A 27,837-nucleotide genomic window follows, 5' to 3' on the forward strand; every position below is an offset into this window, starting at 1 on the left:
ACTTTAAACTTCATTAGGTTATCATTCATTCTTTTACATTAAATACTTTTTAAAAAAAAACATTTGTCATTTAACTTGACACCAAATAATGGAATATTTATTTAAATACAGTTGTTTATCCATTATGTTGAAGTGCAGTGTTAATGCTTCCTTTTTTTAGTGTTTCTCCTATCTTTTAATGTTACTCATCATGGTAATACAAGGGAATCATATTTTATTGTATAACAATAGCCCTGTATTGCTAAAAAGTAAAAGAAGGTCCTGAGAGACAGAACTTCAGAGCATAATTACAACCAATCAAAGATCTCTGTAATAAAATAAAGGAGGAAAACACAGTAACAAATTCTTCCCCAGAAGATCTGATAGAGATTACTTTATTATCTCTATTTGGATGTTGGCCATCACGAGAATTTTACGACAGCTACGGTTAAATTTTACCCAAAGAAAACTATGGTTTAGAGATGAAGAGATGTGTTTGTTTTTGTAATTCTGCAAACATTATTTGGTGTTTCATGTGGGGCACATAAAAATGGCCTCCAATTCTGGAATGACCGTTATGTTTTTATTACATATAATGACTTCACAGTACCTTTTTTGGTTGTATACTAAGCCAGTCAATTGTCCATTTCTTGCTATTTTAGCATTCAACTCAACACCTTTCAGTTTTATCACAAACTCTTCTGCTTTACTCCTCGCTTCTAATCACCTCTGATGCCCATTTAATTACTATTGCTGAGCCTTTATGTTACCTTGCCATTTCACCGCTGAGCTCCAGTGGATGTTGTGGATTTGGGATGTACTAAGTAGATGGAAAAGCGTGTCCTGTAAAATGCAAGAAATGGTGACTGTCCACTTTATCTCTCATTGGCTGGATGGATGTGTAGCTTTCACCAGTCGTCACCACGACAGCACCCCAATCTGACCCGACCCACACCGTAACGGCGACTGTTACCAAAGTGACAATGAGGGATAACGTATCGGCACTCCGCCAAGCCCGAGAATCACCACCACCACAGAAGAAGAGGCAGGTGGTCGTAGATTCTGAACTCAGGAAAAGGTTTGTATGCTCCAAATGAACTTTGGCCACTTTTCAATCACACCCCATTGTTGTTTTCTAACTTTATTTGCACTATTCAGTTGCATGCATCCGTTTCTTCTTACATACCTTAGCAGGTAGGTTTTGAAACCCAGCCGATGTTAACCATACGCTTCTACCATTATAAAAAAAGAAAGAAAGAAAAAACAATATTTAGCGTAATGTATTAGGTGCGAAGTAGGTAAACTCACCTCATGACTATATAGTCAATGTGTATAGTAACAAACATTTAAAACAGCTACCGAAAACCTTGTAGCAATTTTGTCTGGTGGTGTTGTACTTTTGTCTGATATAAAATATGTGATTTGAGCTCAACAAAGTTTGGGATCTGTGTTAATAGTACTACTCAAAGTCCTTTGAAGCAATATTTGTGCATTCATTCTTTTAAATCAGACAAGGCACTAAACCTTTATGGGCTTTTAAGTCCAAAAGTGCGACAAATGTTACATCAAATGCCACTTTAATTATGAATATCCAGACTTCACAAGAACGGGAGGACTAAAATGTTTATGAACTCTGGTTAAGTATAGTTAATAAGAGCTTGTGTATTCTGCAGATTCGATGTGGACTTCACAGAGGTTCACAGCTACATGACTCGCGGTGAGGCAATCCTGCAGAGTCCTGAGTTTTCTGTATCCCGCAAAGATGGCAGCATTCAGGAACTCTATGACAAAGTGCAGGTAAAACTGGTTGTAACTGCTCGTGCGCTAAAAAAAAGTTAATGATCAAGTGGCCGCATGTGTTCTAAGTTGCATTAAAGTGGATTTTAAAATTCTTTTTAATCATAATTTGCATCTCGAAATACTATGGAATTCATTTTTAAAATAGAACTATTTAGACTTTGTAAAGCAAAATTGAAAGATTATATAATGATTTTTGTCATGCCAGAGAAAAAAAAGTGATGTTAGAAGCCCGGCAGATTTGAAAAAAAAAAGGGAAAAAATAGCCAAGAACTCTATAAACTTCATTGGCCATTCAAGCATTGGCATTGATTGATATTTTGAATCCAGGTAAAACTTCTGAAACCAACTCATGAAAAGTTATTGTGATTAAAAACAAAAACTATTCATGCTCCTTAATTTCTGTCTTTTTTTGTTTTCTGTCATTCATTGCTGTAGCTAATAGAGCGTGAACGACCAGAGAAATACCGGAAGCTTCAAGACGCAACACGCACTGCACAGACCCTTGTTGAGCAAGGTATTGTTAATAAGCACACAAACACGCCCCAGTATTCACATGCATTCACACCTTTTCAATGGGCAGCCTGTCTGTCCCCATGGCAACGCCTCCACCTGTCCCACCCTCTCCCCTTATCACCATAGAAACACTGACAGAGAGTCTGAATCGTGCTCTTCATTGCCCTTGTTGGGGCTATGTAGAACCTCAGAGCCATTCAAGTTGTTTCTTCAATACATTTCTGATTATCATTAACACCGACAAGCTTTCCTTCATCCAATAAAAGTTCTTCCTTTAGCTATCCGGCGGTTCAGTTATTTAAGCAATTTGTCCAGGTTGTTAAAACATGGTCTCATCAGTCCAAGCAAACACATCTCAACAATTTAAACAAGTCTCCTCGGCCAACACAAAAATAACACTAATTTCCTGTTCTTGTTCATCTCAGCTGCAAACATCTCATATTTGTATCCAGCATGTTTTCAGCAATTATTTTTCTACAATTGGACTGCATTTATTAACACATTTAATAGTAAGATTTCTAGAAGCTTTCCGAATAAAATTTGCAAATGGGCCATCCATTGAACAACAAACAGTAATCAAAAGGTGCATCTCATTTCAACTCAATATTGCTTATGTAGCACAAAAGAAACAAAGCTGCAACAAAGTGCTGTAAACATTAACTACTCCATCATAAGACAATCTAGGCTGGCTGCATACTTTGGAACACATTTCTAATATACTATTAACACCAGAAATTTAAACAGTGTGTCTGCTTTGTCAGAATAAGGACCTGCAAGCTCTACTTTTTTCCTTTTTTGCATATATTGCCTTTCTCCTTCAATAGAGGGGACTCGGGCTGAGGATATTGCTCAGGCAGCCGAACAGCTCAACCAACGCTGGGTAGGTTTTTGTGCCCTGTTGGCGGACAGGCTTGTGTGGCTAGCCTACCAGACAAAGGTACGTACATGTGCAGTCATATTTTAACTTAATAATTTTCTTGTATCACAGCTTAAGAAAAGCAAAATATGTCGATAGTCAGGTAACAAATTTTGACATTCCCCTCATCAGATTTATTGTTCTCTCTGAGAGCAACTGTTATAAATATTTTATAGTAAGCATGCTATTGAATTGAAATGTTGGAAATGTAAGTAGTAGCCTTGGAAAACATACTCTGTGTCATTCACTTCCAAACTCGGTTAGATAAATTATTTATTCAATACTGTGTTATTGTAAAATGTTACACACCCTCATTTTGTATCACCAAAAAATTAATTGTTTGTAGTAGGCCCAAGTTTCAATCAAAATCAACGCAGAGGTTTTATTTCCAATACATATAGTAGTTCATATAAGAAAGCCACCATGACATGCTGCAGTTTGAACTTTATCAGTATTTTATCAGGGAATTTGAAGTAAAAACAAAAAAACTGATAATAATTCAATTAGGTATCGCATATAAAAGTGTTAAAAATAAAATATTTTGTGATGCTAAGATTTCTTTAAAAATATGAAATAATAATAGAGTCCAGTAAAAAAAAATGGGGACATAAATATTGTATGAGGATGACATTGTTGCTGCTTTTCTTACAAATAGTACTGTACAAATTGCTACTATAATTGTTTATTGAAATGGCAGATATGGTACTAGTTGCTACCTGTGTCAAGAGCCAGACCTGAAAATGTGAATAAATAAATTACTAATTTTCTTATAATGACTGATATGAAGTGTAAAACTGAATCCTACTGTATTAAAACTCAACATTTGGAGTCAACTTTAATCCCTACCACTGTTCCCTCTAAGCTGCGCGCGTGCGCAATTGCGCACTACTCTCGTCTTCTCTGCGCAGCAGCAATCCTATGGCGCGCAGTAAAAAAAAAAAACGGATTTTTTTTTTTTTTTTTTTTTTTTTTTTTTTTTTTTTTTTTACCCCTTTCTTCATGATGGCGCCGTTTAAGCGGCAGCCAGTGGCAGTAGCTCTGTCCACCTATGTTTTTCGTTTTTTACAGCATGTTTTACATGAAAAATTAGAGGGAACATTGACATGCACCTGCTTGTGGCAGGTGTGATACTGTGATACTGGTGTGCCCATAGCGAGCAATGATGATGTCGTGACCGGATGATTCGCCTAAAGAAGTTTCGCCGACGGACGTTTGACAGACGGACAGGTCTCCGAATGAACGTTCGTTCAAACAGCGTTTAATGATTAAATACAAATACTAGTATTTGTATTTAATCATTAAACGCTGTTTTCAGCTGGATTTGACCGAATTTGAGAGCATTTTGAGCCGTTTGGCGAATGGACGTATATGGACATTTTTTTGCCTCCATCGCGACATTTTACCGAGGAATTCACTTCCCTGGGCTCGGTTCTAATGTCCAAAGAGCTCCAGTATTTGTATTTAATCATTAAACGCTGTTTTCGGCTGGATTTGACCGAATTTGAGAGCATTTTGAGCCGTTTGGCGAATGGACGTATATAGACGTTTTTTTGCCTCCATCGCGATATCATCACGACATTTTACCATGGAATTCACTTCCCTGAGCTCGGTTCTAATGTCCAAAGAGCTCCAGTATTTGTATTTAATCATTAAATGCTGTTTTAGGATGGATTTGACCCGATTGCTGTCATTTTACGGCTCGGTTCTGCTACATCTGCCCGCCCAAGAGTGCTTATTCCCGGGCTGCCATTGATGGTAGACTAATATTGATTTTTACTATAATTTGGACAACACTGGCGGCGGGCCGGATTAAAAATCCTAACGGGCCATATATGGCCCACGGGCCAAGGTTGAAAAACTTGTACACACACGATCCGGGGGCGGGGCGAGCGCGCGAATCCCGTTTCGGCGAAACATCCATTCGGCCGAATGAACGTTCGGCGGAACGTCCATTCGTGCGACCTGCCCGTCTGTCAAACGTCAGTCGGCGAAACTTCTTTAGGCGAATCATCCGAGTACCGATGATGTCGCTCACACTGGTACTCAGTGCGCTCAGGGAGGTTGACTTTCTGCTCAGACCAACGAAAAATTAGAGGGAACATTGATCCCTACCCCTGTCACACACAATCATGTGCGTCATTTGTGACTGGGTAGACTAAATGACTTGCGTGCAGGCTTGCCATCTCCCCTCCAAGTCACCAACAGTCCAATTGACTTTGCTACATTTGATCAGTATGCCAATATGAGCGTATGTAACCAAGCCTTCCCACGCTACCTAGACCTAACATTGAGCAGGTCAGGTGTGACAGGACTCAACCTAAGGCCAATACGGGTGAGAAATGAGTTGGCTCCCGCTGACATCTCACGGAAATAGTTTTTGACCAAGACAGATGGCGCACGACTCCTTATCTCGTGAGAATTAAGGGGCGACTTATTTAAACTGCTGTCCACTGCGCGCGCGCGTGTGTGTGTTTGTGTGCAGGTGCTAGCATTCTACAGCTTGTACGAGCAGTGTGTCCAGGCAGTAGAAGTCAGTGAGAACTGGCTCAAGGTTCAGCTGCCACCGTCACCAGAACCAGAGACGCTCAAGTTGCAACTGGACCGATGCAGAGTGAGTCCATATGGATTGGTTTCTCCTGTGCACAAACATCAGTGACTCAAGGGAACAGAGTGCTGCATTGCATACATATCTCATCGGTCAATTTGACGCAGTCACACATTTGCCCGGATGATCATTTGTGCAACTAAATCCCCATTTTTATGGTTACAAAATTAAATTCCATCATACTGAGAATTGTTGAGATAGGTGATCAGGTGCGGTGTGTGACACAAAAAAACAGTCACCCAAACAATACAGACGAAATCACAATTAGTCACCAGCATATTTTATATTTGTAACAGAATACTAATATAGAGACTATATTAAATGCATATGCATAATTAAAAAAAACAATAAATACACTACCATACTTAAAGTGAAGCATGGTGTTGACAGTCATGAAAGAAAGAATTATGAACAAACACCAATCACTGAACTTTATATTAAAAAGTAACAAAGGTCAAAAGTCAAGAAAGCCTTCTAGAACAACTAAACTTCATTTGGCGTTGATCAGAGACTCTTTACATAATGGCAAATATGTGGTAAGCCACATTTAATACAAATTGAATGTGATTCAATGTCTAAAAAGCAACCTACAAGTCCAAGTCCTTCATTAACATTCGTAATGTGGAGGAAATATGTTTACCCGGACAAAACCAACATGGAAACTGCGCAAAAAACCCGAGATTTGAGTCCAGAATTATTTGACTATGCCGATGTCTTAAACACCTCCATAATTGTACTCCCAATTTCATCATGTCCTTTTAATTGTCCTCTTTGAATTGCTATTATCATGCTTCCGTGTGTCTCAGTATTTTTCTGTGAGTATGTTTGTCTATTTCCCATTTTGTATGTGTTTAGTTTCCATTGCGCCCTGGATACAAATTTCTACAGTTATTTCGTTTTTTTAGTTTAATTTAAGGCCTAGAAACCCTACTTAGAACATTTGTTTTTATTTTCACTTCTCCAATTTCTTGCTTGGCTTCCTGCTTCTCAGTACCGGACCTTTATTTAAACGTTATTGTAAAAATAGAAGTGGATTAAAATAAACCTAATTGAGTGAAACTCAGGAAATGAAAAGACAACTCATTTCCTCTTGCTACTAGCTTAACCTTGTATTTATCTCGCAGGAGGAAGTGGCCCGTCTGTCCTCCTTGCAACCACAAGTGGAGCTCTTAGACAAACGTTTGAAAGAGCTCAAAGAGGAGAAGGGTGTGGAGGAGGATGCGTCAGCCTTCCTGGATGCTGACATCAATGTGTTCAAAGAACACTACCACAAAGTTCTTGAGGATCTGAGGGCCAGAGAGAGGCAACTACAACTAAGTGAGATTTTCTGCTAATGAAACCAAATGTTTTGTCAGTGTGGACTAAAGTAAGAGAAGATCTTGTACTGTTTCAAAATTGCTGTTAGTATTTTAAGGTCGGGAAGAATTTATTGCAAAAATCACATAAGGTGCAGCTGTGGCACCATCAGGATTCCAGAATTGTCTACGCTAAACAATTTCCACAAATTGGAAGCATCCAAATCATGGTCCACCCTGAGATATTTGTCCATATGAAAGAGTCTTTTCCCAAACATGATGAGACAAACTTTAAATCTATCAGTCTTGCCCCATTAGTTATTCTGAAAACACTTAATTGTTTTGGCTCAAAAGACTAAGCTAGTGAAATGTACTAAAAGGACAAAATGGTTATGATATTGGTTTGAGTAAATAAATGCAATATTTTTTTCAAACCAAAGACATTAATCGCCTTTTGGAAAATAGGTTTTCATTTAATGAACAAAGCTTAATAAATGTAGACCTTTTTTTTTGCTTGCAAAAATTATTGTTTTCCTTATCTTTAAATGACATTACACAATGCTATTTTAATAAATACAATTTCAAAAAATATAGAATAAATGAACATTTTATCACCAGAAAGAACAGCAATAACTAGGAGGAACATTGACTATTAGTAATCCTTCGTTTTAGCTCTCATCAGTTTTCATATCACCTGATTACCTAATAAGGCAAACCAAAATACACTTTTTTCTAATGAACGTCCCCTGAGGGTGTTTTAACATGTCTAACAGTTTTCAGCAACACAGCATTTGGTCATGTGCAGTAATATGTAGTGAGTGCTCGCGAATTAAAATTATGGTCATGTTCTCGTGCTGCTTTTGACTAAGTACACTTGCACGACCTTTTCAGTCGAAAGTGTGCATCTCATTTAGTCAGCACATAGCAGACTCATCCACTTGTGCATATTTATCATCTGACCATGTTCCCCTCTTTTCTTGCTCATCTAGTTTTGGAGAGCTTGCCCCCAGCTCGTTATAAGGAGACCATTTCCACACTCTTAGCGTGGTTACAGGAATGTGAGGCCAAACTGGCTATTCCATCCACAGCTGTTACAGAATATCATATTATGGAGCAGAGGCTGAAGGACATGGAGGTACAATTACACATTTCCAAATTATTTATTTCAACTGCGTTTCCCATATAAATTGTGATGGGGGCATATACTCCACTGATTCAAAGCATATCATCACATTTCCATGCAAATATCCCACTTGACCTATGAGTGACGTGCATATTTTTTGCTTGAATACATTTATCAGGGCACAAAACTGTACTATTAATGTGACTCGTTGCTCTACTTGTCTCTCTAAATCATGGCAGATGACTTCATTACTTATAGACAAACATAAATGTGGTGGTAATTTTGTCAATTTAACAAATGTGTTTAAAAACTCACCCCGACAAAACCCACAAAAAATGTCCTTGTCAATGAAATTAGGTTTAATGATTCATTCATCAATACAGGGGGGATGTAAACAAATGATATAAATAATAATAAAAAATATAGATGGCCCTGTAGAACTGTCTGCTTGGTCATCATGTGTGAACTGTTAGGCAAAAAAAAAAAATATGCATTGTTAGATAATATGCGTAATATGTCTACTTTAAGTGAAAATCTGTTAGAGAAAATTGGTGAAGGCCACTTTCTGCTTAAAATGCAGTAAGATGGCGCCCTTGCTTGTCTCGCTTTTTCTGTAATTACGACAGGCGGATAGATGAGTTCCCAGCAGAGCAAAACAGGTGGTGATGATCACAATATCCATTTTCCACACTTGGCTTTAACTCACTTAACTTTGACAAAATCTAACAAATTCAATATTCCTGTTGAAGTTTACATAAAGTTGCAGAGGAATAGGAAAATTGGGCTAAGTTTCTTAAAAGTTCCCAGTGGTTAGCTAAGCTGGTGAGTTTTGGAAACATTTAATTTCTTCGTGAAATAAAATTTCGAAAGGGGAGGAGGCGCACGAGGGTGGTGCATATTTGTAAGGTGTTAGTTTTTGTACTTTCATTCCTATTAGCTATCAAGTGCAGTACATTTTTAACTAGTACTAGTCTTTGTGGTGTGGTGCTGAACTAGCTTTCCTCCTCCAGGGACTTCAAGTGGCATTGACCAGTCACCAAGGGCAAGTGGACTACCTGACATCTGCTGTGGAGCAGGTCTTCCAGAAAGCTCCACCTGAAATTTGCCAGAAGTAATACTTTCTAAGATCAAACCTTTGTGGATTTCTGTATGGCTTCTTATCCCAAATTCCTGTCGTAACATGTAAATTCCAAAAAAAAAGCATAGAAATCCATTTTATTTTCCAGGTATCGTACTGAGATGGACAACATCATGGCTCGCTGGAGGCGACTCGGAACCATGCTGACGGATAACACCAAGATAATCAAGGAGCTTATGGCCAAACTCATGCAGTTTGAGGTGAGACTAGAACACACATACAATATGTACTCTAATGTATGTACTGTATTTTAAGAAAGCACTTTCATACATTTCAGGCTATGAGTTCATTTTGTTAGTTTTGCAGTACTTAAGGGTCTCCAGGTTAATTTTGAATCACTTCTTTGCTCATTTTAGAGTACTTTCCCGTTCACTTCCTGTTCTTTTCCGATCAATTCTGACTGATTTTGGGGCATTTCCAGGTTACTTCTCTTTTATTTTAAGTCACGCTGAGGGTTTTAGGGCATTTGTGGGGTCATTTAATTTCATTGCAATTCAAAGGAAAGAGTTAATATAAAGAGTAATATTTCATTTAGATTTTTTAATTTATGTAATATTAAAAACGGTATCAAGTATATTTTTAATATCAATATCGAGTTGAAAATGGAACAATCCTGACATTTGTAGAATTGAGGAGTATACCTCTCGTTGTTTGTTACATGACTTTGACGCAGCAAAACCTTTTTCCATCAGAATGACGTGAAAACCTTAAAGAAGTGGATGGCGGATGTGGATGTCTTCTTGAATGAGGAATGGCCAGCACTCGGAGACTCTGAAGCGCTGGAGAAGCAACTAGAACAATGCACGGTAAGCTCACCTTCTCCACGGAGCCGATTTGCTTAAATGCTGAAGAAGGTTGACACAATTGATTTGCCAAGGCCTTGGTGAACGACATCAATACCATTCAGCCAAGTGTGAATGGAATCAACGAGGTGGGCCTTCAGTTAAAGAAGGAGGCGGAGCCTCCATTTGCCATTCATATTCAGAAGGAGCTGGACGACCTCAATGCCCAGTGGGAGCATGTTTGCAAACAGGTAGGTACAACTGGCTCTCACGGGCATGCATCATATGAGTGTTACACTTTTTTGCCTTCCATGGCCCCATGTGGAATCTGTCCTTTCAGGCATATGCCAAGAAGTCGGCTCTGAAAGGTGGCCTTGATAAGACCATGGCTCTGAGAAAAGAGATGCAGGAGATGCAGGAGTGGATCAACCAGGCTGAAGAAGACTACTTGGAAAGAGATTTCAATTACAAAACACCTGAAGAACTGCTCAAAGCTGTGGAGGAACTCAAGGTATGTGGCCCTTACTCCTCTTTTTACCGTACAAAGAAAAATCTTTCAATAACCGTGTCACGGTGTGGCACTTTTTCTCACTGACTGACCTTTAGGGTTATGCGGGCGACACTGATTCATAAATTGTGGCCCACGCTGATCTGTCAATTGTGATTTGTTCTTCTACTTTATTCATCACCTTTCTTAGTTCTTTTCCCCACTGTTCCTCCCTCCTTTGACCAAGCATATTGCCTCCCTCCCCTTCAGAGGGCCCAGGAAGAGGTCCACTCCAAAGAGCTTAAGGTCAAACTCCTGACCGATAGCGTGAATAGTTTCATCTCCAAGGCACCGCCTACTGCTCATGATGCACTGCGTTCAGAGCTTGATGTGCTGAAGGTCAACTACCAACGTTTGTGCAGTCGCCTGGATGGAAAATGTAAAACTCTGGAGGTAGGTAATGATTTTTTTCAAACTCACAACGTTTCCAAAGATGTAGCCATTTGTCTATGTCAGTGGTGCTAAAAAAAAATTACGTCTAGGGCCCCCTTGCAGCATCTGTGTAATTACTTTGTGATGCAGGAGGTTTGGGCTTGTTGGTGTGAGTTGCTGTCCTACCTGGAGCAGGAGAATGCCTTCTTAGACCAGCTGGAGCACAAACTTGATCAAATTGAAAACCTCATAGGTGGAGCAGAAGAGATGCAGGAGGCGCTAGATGTGAGTGTGCTTAAAAAAACTCTTTAAGTTTCTTGGCACTCACTCCTTGCCCTGAGGATACAACTAAGCAACTGTACGTGTTATGTACTGTGGAGAAATAATTTGTTGAGGGAAAAAATAGGCCTTTTGTTAGCTTTGTTAGTAGGACAAAGCAAAAGAATTTAATAAATAAAAAAATAGCAGCCTCTGCTGGCTCTCTCAAGGCTTCTTGTCAAAAGGAGATACGCTCAGGCTCATAGGCAACACTTTATACAATCCCGAATGAAGTAACAACAATTACACTCAGAATGTCGGCATATGTCATCAAAGACTATCTATATGCGTGACCTACTGACAAAAGTATATTATATTAAAGTAATATAAAGCATATTTATTCATGTACCTAATTGTATTTTCATACAGGTTTTAAAAAATATTTTTTTATTGCCCTGCTATTGACTGGGTGCCCCCTGCCTGGTGCCGGTAGTTAATGAGTTATAATCAGTTGTTATAAGTTGGTTGAGTGCCTTCTAAGGGTTAAAAAAAATCATAATTTCTGCATGCAAGCTTTAACAGTAGATTGAATTTAGATTTTTTTTTGTCAATCGAAAATATACTGCCGGGCCCTCATTTCGGAATTTGACTACAAAATAACTGCTATAAAAATGCTAATGATCTTGGCCATTTTGATGCACCAAAAAAAAACAAATGACAGACACATTCAAAGTGGTTTCAACTCTCAAGTCAAAATGCAAATGATATAGACTAACCTCACCTAAAATAGGCTTGTCTTTACCTTTTTTGTGTGTAAAGAAATACAGTGTGTGTTCCATGATACCATGATGATGTCTGTGTTTATGCATTCACAGGGACTGGACGCCCTCTTGCAACACCCTGAGGACAACAGAAACCAGATTCGGGAGCTGGCCCAGACCCTGATGGATGGTGGTGTTTTAGATGAACTCATACAGCAAAAATTGGATGCTTTTAACACACGGTGGGATGAGCTTATGGCGAGGGTAAGTCAAGATCAAGATGTATTTCAATTGTAATTATCATATTCAGCCTGATTACTTTGTTGTCTAACTTTATGGGCCATATCGAAGTTGTGGTTGCCCTAAGGTTTAAAAACAGCCAGCCCCCCAAAACAAAATATGTTGATGGGTGGCCACACTACTTCTTCATGTCCACCTTTAGCCTTTGCAGTATAAACATTGACAGTGCCTTGTGTCTCCCTTTTCCTGTATACTTCCTAGCTTCCCTTTCTTTTGGCGACAGCTAGCATTCTTTCTTCTGCCTCCTCAGGTGGCAGATTAGTCACACTTTTATGCAGGCACACACTCCCATAGAAATTCAGACCCTGCTGGGTTGATCCTTCTTACAAAAGCACCAGATTAATGTTCTCCTTGCAGTATGATAAGCTTTCTTTTGTTTGTCAACCCATTTGAGGTTTTGTGCGTGTGTGTGTGTGTGTGTGTGTGTGTGTGTGTGTGTGTGTGTGTGTGTGTGTGTGTGTGTGTGTGTGTGTGTGTGTGTGTGTGTGTGTGTGTGTGTGTGTGTGTGTGTGTGTGTGTGTGTGTGTGTGTGTGTGTGTGTGTGTGTGTGTGTGTGTGTGTGTGTGTGTGTGTGTGTGTGTGTGTGTGTGTGTGTGTGTGTGTGTGTGTGTGTGTGTGTGTGTGTGTGTGTGTGTGTGTGTGTGTGTGTGTGTGTGTGTGTGTGTGTGTGTGTGTGTGTGTGTGTGTGTGTGTGTGTGTGTGTGTGTGTGTGTGTGTGTGTGTGTGTGTGTGTGTGTGTGTGTGTGTGTGTGTGTGTGTGTGTGTGTGTGTGTGTGTGTGTGTGTGTGTGTGTGTGTGTGTGTGTGTGTGTGTGTGTGTGTGTGTGTGTGTGTGTGTGTGTGTGTGTGTGTGTGTGTGTGTGTGTGTGTGTGTGTGTGTGTGTGTGTGTGTGTGTGTGTGTGTGTGTGTGTGTGTGTGTGTGTGTGTGTGTGTGTGTGTGTGTGTGTGTGTGTGTGTGTGGATATGCCACATTCTTGTACTTCAGACATTGACTGTGTGTATTGTCTAGGGTGTGCATGCGCCACCATACTCTTACGAGATGAGAATGGGCAGCTCAATTTTTTTGGTGGGGTCGGTCATCCCGTATAACTAATGAGACAGAATAAAAAAAACAATGCAATCACATCAGTGCATGATAATACCCAGTGCCGGTCCGTGCATTTTCTCGTAGCGCCTACAACGAATCAATCCAACCCTCAAGTGGCCTACCGGCAAACATTGCCCGAAAATGGGGTAAAATCCAGCCGAAAACAGCATTTATTGATTAAATACAAATACTGGAGCTTTTTAGACATCAGCACCGGCCCCGGAGTATCATTTCCCCAGGAAAAAGACAGCGATGAACTTCGAGACGTCCATATACGTACATGCGCGAAATGGCAAAAAATGCACTAAAATGGGGTAAAATCCACTGCCTAGCAGCATTTATTGATTGAATACAAATACTGGAAGTTTTGAGACATTATGACCAGGCCAGGGGGTGATTTCCCCGGGAAAAGACAGTGGTGGACGTCAATGGCGAAATGGCAAAAATTGCACTAAAATGGGGTAAAATCCACTTCCTAGCAGCATTTAGTGATTAAATACAAACACTGGAGCTTTTCAGATATCAGAACCGGGCCCACAATTGAAATATTATTTAGGAATATAGCCATAGTTTACTCACCAAAAATCCTTTTTAACTGTACACAATATCCATCCTCCTTTCTTTCTTCCTTCTTTTCTATCGCCATCGAGCCTAATGCTGAAAGTCGAGCCTGTCCTGTCGTATTTCTGGCATAGTCCGTCTTGAAAATGGCTTTAAATCAACACAGCAAAATATTTGCATTTGCAATTAGCTCCAGATACAGTTTGGTGGCTCTGACTAATCACTAGCCAATCATAGTTGGTGAAAGCGATGACGTATCCCTACGCCTGCGAGAAGGCAATGACGTATCCCTACGCCTGCGACAAGGCATTGTGGTGTTGCCAACTCGAAATTTGATTGGCTAAAGCAAGTCTTATCGACGCTTGTTTAATGCAGCAGAGCCTGCAGAACTGATTGTGAAGGCCTTAAGGCAGATTTCTGACCCTGGCAACAAATAATGGCTGAAATGTGATTGGTTAAATGCTTCAATATGAAAACACACATCTGGAAGCAGTGCAACCACGGGGAAAAACAATGAAAGGAAGCTAACAGACCATTTGGAATTATTTAATAAGTATTGATGCATAAAATATTATATATGATTCAGATATTTCTTAGGCCAGCAGAGAAGGCCTTGAAGGCCCTGATGGCCCGCCACTGATAATACTTTTTTAATTCTGAGGAAGGACGTAAGCATTGTAAGTGTCAAACAACATCTCTTGTCGCGGTCCAGAATAAATTGTTACGCAGTAGGATAAGTATATAATCCCATTATAACGAGGTCTCCAATTTAAAACCCATGCAGAGATAATGAAGCCCTTCCTTGCTTTAAAATGCGTCCTCCTGCACATGCTGTCCATCTCAAAGGCAGGCTTATTCAATCAAAAGGGGGCTTGTTGGTAGTTATAACACATGGATGCTTCAATGTGTGTGTATTTTGGAAGGCGACGTAGAGTCGCACACTGCCACGGGCTAAGCTTGTAATCAATGTTTGTCTCATTGTTTCATATAACTCAAGTTCCCATTTTATTCATTAAAAACTGAAAGGCCACGCGTGTGCAAGTGAAGAGGGAGGTGCAGGCGGAGAGCTATACTTAGTCATGATCCTTCTGTGCGGGATTAGCATGCATACAGTTTGCCTGTACAGGGCACACGACTTTAAACAGGTTTATGATGTAAGTGATCAGACACTGGGAGGGGAGGGAAAGTGATTCTTGTCATTGGTAATGTTGATGCTGGAGGCTTCACATTGAGAAACCATGAGAGAAACGCCTCGAAGTCCATGCGACAGGATGGCACCCCGTGGGACCATGATGGCAGTGGTGGGTGTTTGCTTCAGTCCTGTGTGTGTCTGTGTGTGTGTGTGTGCGTGCTTTTTAGCAAAACTGTCAGGGGACAGCTATGGTGCCTTCTGAAGCTGGGTGAATGGTGGTCTCCTCACTTGCACAGAATCAACTCTTTTGGATAAAATTTCCCGATGAACCTACAATCACAAGCTATATAATCTTTTATTTCCTTTTTTTTCTAAACAATTGGTTTTGTATGAATATGCAGATTCAATTTCATTTGATATTTAAACAGTCTTTTGCAAATTGTGGGTCTGACCAGCACTTTGGAACCTGGCTGTGATTAATATATACATGAATAAATGTAGCTTGACAATTCAACTGTGTTTTGACGCAGGCATCCCTCAGGCGGAAGGAGCTGGCCAAGAACCTCCAGTGGGCTCAGGAGAATGATAAGACACTCAAGGCCATCCAGGAGTCACTAGCTAACACTGAGCGCCATTTGAGGGCATACTTGGCTGACAACATTGATGCTCAACAAATACCACAGGAGGCTCAGGTAACCCTTGTGGGTCCAACAATGTTGAACTGCACTGATGCTCTGATGCATCCCTAATATGGTGCTGCATCAAATTGTGCACTTTTATCAACTGCATGTATCTGATTTAGTGAAAAAACAGGTTAGGAAAAAATTAAAGATTTTTTTTTTTTTAAAGGGTAAAGTAAACATTTCATTTTGAAGATAAATAAAAACGCTCATGGCGAGTGCAAATTACACAATATATGTATACCTGAAATAATAACTACCTTTATTGCTACAAAGTACTGACCCATCGTGGCCACAAAATGGAGCAACAGCAACAGCTCCATCAAAATCCATTTTTCATACCACCTGTCAAATGCCAAAAAAAATTAATTTTTCATTTTGATATGTCCTCAAATCATAATATTTACTTTGCAGAAAATCCAATCCGATTTGAGTGGCCATGATGCAACATTGGAGGAGATGAGAAGAAAGAATCAAGAAAAGGAACCATCCCAGAGGATGACTGGACCTATAGACTTTACACAGGTGACTGTTTTTTTTTATTTCAAACTAGAGACCCTAACACACCTCTTACATGTAAGACTCATTTTCCAATGGCTGAACATTCATGTTCTCACTAATAGAAAAATATTCCTTCATAATTATCCTTTACATACACATTACTCAGTACTTGCACAGTTGTTCTTCTGAATACTACTCATTCATCAATTAAAATCTCAACTCCATTGCTTTGCAGCGTGCTATTTGAGGTGTTGTATGTTTTTTTAAAAAATCAGAAACCTCAGTCATGAAAAACTCACACTGTCTATAAATACATTCTGAGTCCAAACACTTCTGCCCATACCAGAAAATGCTGACCGATGTGTGGACCAAGTTCCGGCTCTTCCAAAAGCCGGCAAACTTTGAAGCCCGCCTAGCTGAGTGCGAACACGTGCTATCTGGCGTCAAAGGTCAGGTGGGGATGCTGGACATTCGCAGCGTAGAGCAAGACGTTGTGCAGTCTATGCTGGAGCAGAGCATGGTGCGTGTTCGGCTATATGATTCGCTCAATTGATGGATGAAAGTTGATGACCTCCACTTTGTTTGCTGTCTTGCAGAAATTGTACAAGGTGCTGAGTGAGGTGAAAGGGGAGGTGGAGACTGTGATCAAGACAGGCAGGCAGATCGTGCAAAGGCAACAGACTGAGCATCCTAAAGAGCTGGACGATCGTGTGACAGCGCTCAAGCTGCTGTATAACCAGCTCGGAGCTCAGGTTTGAACACAAGCACAGACATGTTACAAGATCAAGATAGACTAACCAAGACATTGGATTCGATTGACTCTCAAGTTTAGTATGAATCCTGTGAGATGAGACGAGGCCGTCCAAATGATATTGGTCCAGTGATTTGGCACGACTGGTGGAACATTAATTTCATGTCATTCAATTTATGTTATTTAAAAAATGATTACATCTCGTAAGTCAAAGTAGGACCGTGAACACTTGCCATGAGATGAGTTTGATTCCTTCCTTGACCATTGTCATAACTCCAAACATTTACAACTGAATCAATATGATATGGAGTTACACCCCCCTAAAAAACCCACAATTTAATTACAGAAAATAGTGCTCTATAATAATGTTTTCCATAAAAATAGAAATGAGAAACCAGCATTTGATATTATATAGCCTGTTATCATACACGTGACTCTCTATAAACTGCAAGTAGGATTTGCTGTTATTTTGCAGAGAAACATTAGCCTCATTGAATTTGTATAGTTTTTTGTTATCATTAAAATAGTGCATTGGACATGTGTGAAAGATTGAAAGAAAAAATATATAATTCTCTTTTTTGTTTAGTGTGCGACTAAACCTGGAGTTACAAAGTGTGACATTGAATTGAAGTGTCTTTTAAAAATATATATGATTTTTTGTTTTTGGTCACACAATTGCACTGGTAGAAACTGTTGGATTAATGTCATGTTTTGTTTTGGTTAAGATAACAGAGAGTAAATTGGATCTGGAGAAAATTCTGAAGCTGTCCAGGAAGCTTCGCAAGGAGCTAAATGGACTGACAGAGTGGCTCGCAGCCACCGACGCGGAACTGACCAGACGCTCCGCTGTAGACGGCATGCCCAGTGACCTGGAGGCCGAGGTGGCGTGGGCGAAGGTACGGCATACAAATTTGATAAAAATGGAATGGGAACATGCGTTGACGCTGTACCTCTCACATATTTTTGGACATACACTTTAAATGATCACAAAATACTGTACCTGGAAGAGCATTCGAATTATGAAAATTAGATTGGTCACGCTTTCTTGCAAACTTTTACTCCACTCAAATACAAATAATTACCCATGTATCCTATATATCCTTTTAAACATGACTTCCTTGCAGTCCATCCATGCTGAGACTGAGAAGCGGCAGCCACAACTGCAGGCCGTGGTGGAGCTGGCAGAAGGCCTCAAGGCAGTTCTTCAGGTCCATGGGAGTTTGGTAGACGACAAAGTCAGCCTGCTCCACTGCAACTGGATTGCCGTCACATCCCGAGCGGAGGAATGGCTAAACCTGCTGCTGGTGGGACTGAACTTGAACATCCTTTTTTTTATTTAGGACTGACTCCTCTTATCAAAATTAAAATTGTGCCTAAAATAGCTTAGTTTGTTCTGAAGTCTCCCTGCTTTCAGGCCTACCAGCAGCAGATGAGGAAGTTAGATAGAGAGATTGAGGAAGTGAACGGATGGATAGATGGAACGAATAAAAAGATGGATGAGATCGATAACCAGGGACCAAACGATGCTGCGCTAAGGGTAGGTGTATTTTTTACCTTTACGTATTGGCAATAGCTAAACACATTATTGTGAAATATGGCAGAAAAGTTGTCTAAGGGCCTTTACATTACATCACATGGCGTGTGGGTGACTATCCAGGTGCTGCGTGGCGAGCTGGAGCTCATGAGGAAAAAAATGGAGGAGGTAAAAACTTTGGCCCAGGAACTCATGACAACTAGGGGGGAGAACTGCCAAGCTCAGGTGGGGCCTAAAGTGGAGCTCCTGACCCAGAAGTTTGACACTGTCGCACAACGCATCACCTCCGGACTGGTAGGACAATAGCACAATAAGCAACAATGATAAAAAATCTCATAGTGTTGTATTTAAAATAACGTCCCCATTTTAGACAGCTGCATCGGCCAAACAACTGGAGCAGTATCACCGTGAAGCTCAGATCTGGTTGGATCTTCTGGAGGAGGAAGTGAAACAAGGGGAAAACCTCAAGGAAGAGGACTTTCAGGAAGACAAGGTCACTGAAATGTGAAAGGCAACTCTATCTATCTTTCTTTTTTAAAACAAATTGACCCTGATTAGAGTTCAATGCTAATGTCGGTGATGCAGGACTGTGAGGAAAGTGCAGTGAAGGAGTTATTGCTGAGAGGAGAGAACCTTCAGAAAAGAGCGCCGGATATGGACAAGAGGGAACAGATCAAACTGAAACAAAAGCAGCTCGGAAACAAGTACACTGCCGTAAAGGTAACTAACACACAAACAACTCCATTTAGAAAAGTAGTGCAACGCAAAGGTGGTCTCGTTTAAGGTTGGTATAGTGAGTCACACATAACTCAGCTTTGCGGGATGGCTGTGAAGCAAAAATTGTTCCAAATGTTGAAGCAGTGTGATAGCCGTATAGCTTCTCAAACTGCAGTTAAACTGCTGTCACGACAGAAAAATCTCTCGCCAGGCAGCAATTTTGCAACGCTGCTCTCAGTGTCAGTCGTTAAGCCACGGGAGTGATATGCTTACAAAAACTGCAAAGCTGTCAAATGTTGATGACCATCTCTCTCAGAATGATGCCTTAAACGAAATAGAAAAAGTATCGTGACTTTTGGGACACCGTGTAGAGGCAATTATAAAGATTTATCAATTACCAGTGGTGGTCTCCAACCCCCACGAACACCAGGGGCCTACTGTAGGCCTTCCTATCAGCTCCTTTCACTGTCTTTTATCCACTGTGTGTGCTCTTGCAGGACCTCCGCTTGCTCAGAAACAGGAAGGCGCTGGCCATTGCCCCTCAATGGTACCAATACCGAAGGAAGTCGCATGACCTCCTGGCCTGGCTGGACGACATCCAGCGCAGTGTGGACCAACTGCCCGACCCTCCGGAGGCAGAGAGGGTCAAGGTACACTCTCATGCATAAACAGACATAAGCACTTTATTAGTACAAGCACACAATCGCTATATTTCACAGGGTTGTGTTTCTTTTGTCACTCATTGCTTTGTTTTGTTTCCACGGAAACCCCCTGATGCTCTCCACACTCGTCTCCCCCAGTCTCCTCACTATACATGTTTGTTTTTGGCTTTCAGATGATCACTATGACATTTCGCTAAGTGGACGTCAGCCTTGCCCATCATTGAGATGCCTCACTGCTTTGTTTCTTTTTTTTCTTCTTCTTTATTAATCTACATGCTGTCACTGTTTCCGTCCCCAACTCGCACACACACACATTCCAGTGATTGTACTCATCATCAATGAGAATAAAGTCTCACAAAAGTTGTATTTGTCTTACTATGCTTCCTCTTAAAAGTCAGACTGCCCATAAAAAATGACGGCCTCGGTTGATTTTTACCCCGTAGGAAATTGCGTCACTGATGGCCCAGAAGAAGGAGGAGCTTAAGGACTTGCAGGGTTTAGCCAATCAGCTTTCAGAGGCTGGAGCCGCCAATCTAGTGGAGCCCCGGCAGCTCCAGCTCAACACACGCTGGGTTGAGGTGGCAGGCAAGCTCAAACCCTTTCAGAGACGATGTGTGAGTTCCAGTAGGCGCCGCCAATTGTGCTGTGTGCTAACAGAGAACTTTGAAACATGGTAGCACTACCTTTTTAACTCCACTCTCTCGATAACTAATAAGTACTAACACTTGCATTATTGCCGTAAAAATATTTGCATGCAAGTATTTTATTAGCTCATATTTAACTGACACATATTTGAGTTTGAACATATAATAATAGGGCTATGTATTGTGTTGTGGAAGTTTTCAGAGTAGAAGTTTCATGGCAAAGTAAAGGTTTAATATTAATGTTTTTATTATAATATTTATAGGTTGTTGTTGTAATTTGTGGCACAAAAAATAGTGTAATTCAAATATAGCTTCAAATATATATATATATATATATATATGTATATCTATTTCCCGTTATATACAGCAAGTAGTACTTAAATTTTTGTAGATTGCATTTCTATTTTAGTCTAATGCAATCTATTTTAATAGAATTATGTCAAATTTACTATAGTCATAAATGACCTTTTATTGATACTTATTTTTTAATACTTCCACAAAATCCAGTCATACGTGTATTCATTATTAACATAAAAGATGATTAATATTTAGTAAATTCAGTCATTACTGTGGTCACTTCCATGTAATTCTAATTGCACTTTACCATTGGAGTTTCTTCACCACATGTAAAGTGTTGATTTGTAGAAAGCTCACATTTGAATCTCATTGGTTTCTCTGTCTGCTTCTGTGTCACTGCATGCCAACCGAATGACATTTTGCAGTCTGCCGGTGTGCCAATCACTGACAATGTATGTATCTCTCCATCTAATTATGTTAACCCACCAACATATGCTTAATACACTGCTGTGCCAATTTTCATGAGTTTGGACAAAACGCACATCTGACTTGATCTGTAAGCTCAGATAGTATATTAAGGGTAAAACAAACATACGCCATTACCTCATTGGCTTTTATTGAAAGATGTGTAACCCATTTTGAAACAAGAGGTCTGGCAATGAATGACAGCCAACACCGTCAGTTCAAATCAATTGGACGGCTGTCGCCATTTATGGCAGCCAATGAGGTAACAGGAATGTTGCAGTGTAGTTCTGAATAACTTAATTGGTCAAGGAGATGTATGCTTATGCGCTATAAATACTCCAACACTTGCTATGTTCCTAAAAGTATGTCTAATGTCAGGCATGTACATTTTGTCCACGTTTTAAGAGTAGTCATTTAATCGTGCCTTTACATTGAGATTATATTTATTTATTTTCCCATGTACAGTAGTTTGAGGATTATTGCTGCACTTATACACAGGCAGTTGCAATATAGCTATAATTCATTTTTAAATAAGTGATTAGATTTATTTTTTCATTTAATTTTCGTCATGTAAACAATAGAAATGGGATGGCATATTAGAAAAGGGGGTCACAATGTTATAGCAATTTAGAAGTATGTCTTATTCAACAATTTAGGTATCCCACTTAATCACGTGCATCATTTGAATAAGCAGTATTATTTTTCATTTTTTATTGGCTTCTTTTTAGCGATGTGATCCGAATACTCAAGGTGTGTGAACATGATTCGATGCATGTTTCTCTGCGTGTGCAGGATTACCTGGAAGAGTTGCAGGTGCTGTTACGTTCCGTGGCTGGGGCAGACTTCAAACTCAACTCCCCAGAATACTGGCCAGCAGCTTATTACAACATACCTCAGCAAGAGCATTGCCTGAAGGTCAGCATCATTTTGTGGGTTCGGGTCTGAATGTCCCGACTGAAACGAACTTGAAAAAGGTACTACTTTAAAGAAAGTGTGAAATATCTGTGAATTTTGCACACACAGGAAGTGAAGGCAATCATTGAGAAACTACAGAGTCCAGTCGAAACAGCTCTGTCCCACAGACAAGAAGTGGTATCTGGTGCCCGACCTTTAGAGGGTCAGCGAATCCACGAAACTGCTAACCAGCTCAGAACCAACTGGGACAAACTGAACAAACTGCACAAAGAACGGCTGATGTAAACATGGGGATGCAAGAAGGGCACTAATAAGATAAAAATAAGATTGGAAGGAAAACTAAATTGTTCTCTGTGATTGCAGTCGCTGGCAGGACTGCAACACCAAGTGGCACAAGTTTTTAGCTGATCAGAGAGTACTCGAGGAATGGCTTCATGAAGCTGAGGGTGCCATCAAGCTGGCTGAGAGAGCGCCAGCAGCACAAAGGCAACATCTCAAGGTATCACACACAAACACACACACACACACATGTAGCAAAAAATAAAGAATTTCAGACGACCATTTCAAAACCTCATCACGAATTGATATGTAGTGCAAAGAACAGCAACATACAGAGAAGGTGGCAGTAATGGTCAGCGTGAAAACGTCACAGATCATCAAGAATTTCTTCATGAATGTTCAGAGCACAAGTTGCATATTATTTGGCCAAATCAACAGTGTTGTGGAATTTGAAGTCATTTGAAAAAATAATGAAGGATAAGATCGGAAGAAAATATATAATAAAGGAAAGGAATCGCTCTGAATTCAAAGCATAAACTCATCAAAGATGCTTCAGGTACTGTTATGACGAGGACCTGACGAGGAAGTGCTCTTTATTGATTACGAGTTTGCTGAGACAATAAGATGAAATGAAAGGGGAATTAAATTGTCCTGCTCAATTCCTCTATTCAAACAAACACTACAAAACTAAAAGGTGATTGGATGGTTCCTCACAGCACAGATAACAAACTTAAATATACTACGGTATGTTGTAAAAGAGTGATTAAGAAGACATGTTGGTATTTCCATTTAACATTGAAGCACCATATTTTCTGGACTACAAGTCGCACTTTTTCATAGTTTGCCTGGGCCTGCGACTAATATTCAAGTGCGACCTATGTTTTATTCTTCGTTCTCTGAACATCGACAGCCTGTTATCTTGATTTTTAGGTTATAGTTATTTGAAAATGTCTTATGTTAACAGGCGCCTGCTTACCCTGTTTCACTGTGTAGGTTTGTTGTTTGGTGCAACTTACGGACTTAGGTACAAAAAATACGGTACTCTATTTTTCAATACACTTAGGTACCAACTACTCACATTATGTGACCCAAAGCATGCAGTGGGTTCTATTTGTTATTGTTTTCTGCACAAACAATATGATTTAAATGATACATGACAAACTGATAGCTATCGGCTGTTTAAAGTACTGTAGCCCCCTAAACAAAGTTTGAAAGACTTTTGAATGACATTCAGTACAACACGGCCAAGGTGAGTGAAGTCAATGATCAAAAGGAATGTGTCCGGTCAACTTTGCTGGTATCTTTGATCAACTCTCGAACTATTTATGCACAACTGCGATGCATAGAAGGCCATCTGCTAGCTGATACCCAATCCACCCCCAACCTCTTGGACGGCATTTTTTTAGGTTCTCTGCAACTCTTTTGTAAGTGTTCAAAGCAACTGCAATGTTTTGGTTTGAGATGAAAGGCATCTTGTCTTTCTTCTATTGTCCTATTCAGGGCCTAAATTTAATTAAGGTTGAAATTTGATTGCATGCAAAGAGATGAGAAAAGTTGATCTTTGGACCTGACACAGCCAGCATTGGCTCTTCCAAACAGGCAAAATTGCTGAGCAGCTCATTTAGCTCATTCTGGGTGGAGTAGATGCAAATTGATAAAATGGGAAACGTCAAACCTGAGACAAATTGCAATTGCTGATTTCACTTCTTTGAACACCGCATCTAAAAGGAAGGTTCAATCTCCCAATTCTCTAGAACTGTGCTTTCATTAGATATGGACAGAATGGACAGATCAAAGCAGCGTCTGGCTGAGCTAGGCTCAATCAGACCAGACTCTTTTGGAAGAGCAGATCTTTAATGATCTTGTTAGGATTTTTAAAAATGTTTTGAAATCAACATGGTCATTTGTGATTGGTAGTGATCAGACTGTTTGCAAGCAACGAGAAGAAAATATCATGCCCGTGTGTGTTCATTTTTGTAGGCCCTTACAGAAACCATACCACAGCAGGAAGTGGTGTTCAACAGAGTGACCTCTGCAGGCGAGGACATCAGTCAGATGAGTACACCAGATGATGCTTCCCGTCTCAGAGCGCAACTCAAATTCCTGAATGCTCGCTGGGCTCATGTCTGCGAACAGCTCAATGAGCGCAAGAGAAGGTCAGTAAATGTGTGTGGATGGCCATTTTTTAAGATCCGCTCAACAGCATCCAGGATTTAATTGCCTTACTTCTAAATAAAATTACTCTCTTCTGCTCCACTTCGGCTTGTCTTCATGTTCAAGTCCTTGTTCCTGCACTGCATTAGACCATGGTCATTGGTTGAGAGTTTTAGTCCCTGTTCATGCAATCATTTTATCAACTTCAATGATTGGTTTTGATGTAAATTATTCCTTTCAACAACCTAAACTACAGTGAAGGTGAAACACCATGAGCACTTGATTTATTGTTTAGTACAGCTTAGTTAAACACTACCTTTAGGACAACAATGTACAGTCCACGTATGGGCTGCAGGCACTCCTGTTCAGAGGGGTGTAATGGTTAATGTGGATATGATTAGTTGTTTTTGTGACATGTCCTACTTAGAATTAAACTACATCGTACAGTATATATTGAGTCAATATTGTTCACATATCGACTTTACCAGAGCTTTAACTTTAAGTAAGTTACTCCTGTTTATTTGGCTTTGACTGGAACTAAAGTTATGCTCTCACATCAGGATATATATCATCAATCGATATTCAGCCTGAAAATGATGACTTTTGGTCAATACCAACCTGTCCTAGTAACCATACCCGTACTTTAAAATCAATGATTGGAAATGAAGATCGATCGCTAATCCTAACATTTTGGACTTGTTGAACAGAGATGTTGGCATCCGGTACTATAAGAAAAACTCCTTCTCGGACCTCAAACTACCCTGACAACCGTCTTGCCTGATTGGATTGAGTCAAATAGACAAAGAGTAAAGGGTGTTGGGGTGAAGGAGTTAAAGAGACAACAGTGTTAACAACGGGAAATGTCCTATATAATAACAGCAATGTCCTGTCCTGCAGATCAGCGGAGGCGCACGCAACAGCAGCACAGTTACACGAGACAACAGCTTTGATGCTTGGTTGGCTAGACAAGGCAGAGGGTGTTCTGGGTATTCCCTTGCAACCTGCTGAGCCTCAACACATTGAAGATACGCTGAGAAAAGTGCAGGTACCATCAAAGTCTTTTGTACGAGTCACCACCACTTGTGGATGTGCCTGTGGAAAGCCAAATTACATTAGTCAAAATGCTTACCCATTCAGTAAGAATGACTGTCTACTAGTAACGTTTTTTTTCTAACTATACTGATGACTCCAGGCATGTGTGGAGGAACTCCCCAGCAAAAAAGCAATCGTGATAGATCTGAACACACGACAGATTCCTGCTGACAAACAAAAAGACGTCAGGATCATTAACACTCGCTGGGAACAGGTAAACGTGCACAAACTAGAATTTGTTTGCCATTAAATCACTGACCTGTCACTCGAGTTACTTCTACAGACTATTAGACACATATTCAGAGCTAAAATTGTTTTACATGGTACTAATATCATTCATCACTTATTTTAAATCAGAGCAGCACTCCCATTTTACTATTATGTGAAATTAGTGGTTTAGTCCTCATTCTGTCCTCACTTAGGTGTCCAAGGCCCTGCCTGAACGCCAGCTGGAGATTGAGTGCCTGCTGAAGGAACTGGAAGGGCTTCAGGCTCAGTTGGATTATCTTTCAGTCTGGGTATCCAGAAGCAGAACTCAGTTAGAGCACAGTCCCGAGGACCCCTCACCCGGTGTAGGTTTCCCACACACACACGCTCGCACATTTAACTGTGAAATGATATTACACCATGCATAACGTCCATATGCTTTGGCAGTTCATTGAGGAAGTCCAAGTCAAGCAACCCGAAGTTGAGTCAGTTCTCCAACGAGCAAATCAGTTGTTTAGAGAAATTACCCCAAGCCAGTCCGATAAGGTGTGGAGAATCAAATTCTAGGTGTTTGGAAATACCACATAGACACTCAAACTAATCCTGGGAGATGATCACGTCTCTGTGTGTTTGTGTTGACCACAACAGGCAAAGTATATTAAGATGAGAGAAGACTGGACTGTCATCCTGGAATTGTTACGCCAGCATCAGGAAAGGAAAAACCTCCTTGTGGCCAAAAAAGCGAGTAAGTCTCATAAAGAACTCAGACTGAAGATCAAGAGTTCCTCATAGGTGTTAATTAAATTTCACTGATGACAAAAAGCTAATTCATTTAACAATGTTAACAGCATTTCGAGAATATGGGACCAGAGTTGCTCTCTTTGCTGTCTGTTATGATCGCATGTAATTTATCATGTACCAAATACACTGTAAAACTGTACAGTTAATTGTCTTTACATTTGCTTTTCTTTTTCTTTGTCTTGTTCTGTGTCTACGAGTAAAAAAATAAAATAAAATACAGTGGTTTGTTATAAATACGCTCAAAAACTCCTACGTCATAAAACTATCTTGTGCAATTTAATGTACCCACAAGACAACTAGATCATTCTTTCTGTTGACCTTTGTGGACTATCGTGAAGTGGGGGATTGACTATCTACAGAGATACATATCTCTCTTCTTTCCAGGTGAAATGCTCACAGGAAGTTCCCAGGCCGATTCTGCCGCCCTGGCACAGTTTAACAAGTCATGGGCAGAGCTGACTGACTGGTTAACCATGCTGGACAACATGGTGCAGAACAAGCGCGTCGTCGTGGCAGATCTGGATGACATCAACGACAACATTGGCGAGCTAAAGGTCTCACAGCTCATGGCTGCTGATCAATCTCAAACACATCACCCCAACGAGAAATGTACCTAAAAGAGTGATTTTTTTTCCGGATGCAGGCATCCTTGCAGGAGCTAGAGCAGCGACGTCCTCTGCTGGAAAGACAAGTCACTGCAGCGCAGAACCTAAAGAACAAAACCAGCAACCAGGACACACGAAATGCAATTACCGATCGCAGTAAGACAGACACACATGCATTATTAAAAGCTTTTACTGAACTCAAGTAAAAATTATTCTGTTAAAAAAAACAACTTCTATCAAGTCAACTTTTTATTTACTCTTATTTATTTTTCTTCCAAAAACACGATGGGCATCCCTGCAACCAGGCTTTGCAATTTTTCAAAGGGAAAACCTTGTGTTCTAATTTATTTTCATTATATTGATA

The 27,837-nt window shown here is 40.2% G+C and overlaps 1 protein-coding gene across 3 annotated transcripts in view; it reads left to right on the forward strand.

Moving 5' to 3' along the window:
* dmd (dystrophin) overlaps positions 1-27,837 on the forward strand; it is a 103,803-nt gene that overhangs the window by 41,741 nt on the left and 34,225 nt on the right. For 2 of the 3 annotated variants that reach the window (XM_077605612.1, XM_077605616.1), the window contains exons 19-56: positions 885-1,057; positions 1,653-1,776; positions 2,215-2,293; positions 3,117-3,229; positions 5,691-5,819; positions 6,938-7,130; positions 8,098-8,243; positions 9,242-9,342; positions 9,458-9,569; positions 10,062-10,175; positions 10,247-10,402; positions 10,492-10,662; positions 10,909-11,091; positions 11,221-11,355; positions 12,204-12,353; positions 15,700-15,861; positions 16,264-16,374; positions 16,697-16,870; positions 16,947-17,102; positions 17,827-17,997; positions 18,226-18,405; positions 18,516-18,638; positions 18,759-18,929; positions 19,006-19,128; positions 19,221-19,355; positions 19,850-20,002; positions 20,458-20,628; positions 22,213-22,335; positions 22,444-22,616; positions 22,699-22,834; positions 24,595-24,770; positions 25,666-25,813; positions 25,961-26,074; positions 26,283-26,432; positions 26,515-26,613; positions 26,716-26,812; positions 27,253-27,422; positions 27,512-27,629. In XM_077605612.1, the coding sequence (XP_077461738.1) occupies positions 885-1,057; positions 1,653-1,776; positions 2,215-2,293; positions 3,117-3,229; positions 5,691-5,819; positions 6,938-7,130; positions 8,098-8,243; positions 9,242-9,342; positions 9,458-9,569; positions 10,062-10,175; positions 10,247-10,402; positions 10,492-10,662; positions 10,909-11,091; positions 11,221-11,355; positions 12,204-12,353; positions 15,700-15,861; positions 16,264-16,374; positions 16,697-16,870; positions 16,947-17,102; positions 17,827-17,997; positions 18,226-18,405; positions 18,516-18,638; positions 18,759-18,929; positions 19,006-19,128; positions 19,221-19,355; positions 19,850-20,002; positions 20,458-20,628; positions 22,213-22,335; positions 22,444-22,616; positions 22,699-22,834; positions 24,595-24,770; positions 25,666-25,813; positions 25,961-26,074; positions 26,283-26,432; positions 26,515-26,613; positions 26,716-26,812; positions 27,253-27,422; positions 27,512-27,629 (5,413 nt within the window). Of the gene's footprint in view, positions 1-884; positions 1,058-1,137; positions 1,174-1,652; positions 1,777-2,214; positions 2,294-3,116; positions 3,230-5,690; positions 5,820-6,937; positions 7,131-8,097; positions 8,244-9,241; positions 9,343-9,457; positions 9,570-10,061; positions 10,176-10,246; positions 10,403-10,491; positions 10,663-10,908; positions 11,092-11,220; positions 11,356-12,203; positions 12,354-15,699; positions 15,862-16,263; positions 16,375-16,696; positions 16,871-16,946; positions 17,103-17,826; positions 17,998-18,225; positions 18,406-18,515; positions 18,639-18,758; positions 18,930-19,005; positions 19,129-19,220; positions 19,356-19,849; positions 20,003-20,457; positions 20,629-21,380; positions 21,408-22,212; positions 22,336-22,443; positions 22,617-22,698; positions 22,835-24,594; positions 24,771-25,665; positions 25,814-25,960; positions 26,075-26,282; positions 26,433-26,514; positions 26,614-26,715; positions 26,813-27,252; positions 27,423-27,511; positions 27,630-27,837 lie in introns of all 3 variants that reach the window. The other variant, XM_077605604.1, reaches the window with a different exon arrangement.

The sequence above is a fragment of the Stigmatopora argus genome, chromosome 1 (genome assembly GCF_051989625.1).
Source record: "Stigmatopora argus isolate UIUO_Sarg chromosome 1, RoL_Sarg_1.0, whole genome shotgun sequence".
NCBI lineage: Eukaryota > Metazoa > Chordata > Actinopteri > Syngnathiformes > Syngnathidae > Stigmatopora > Stigmatopora argus.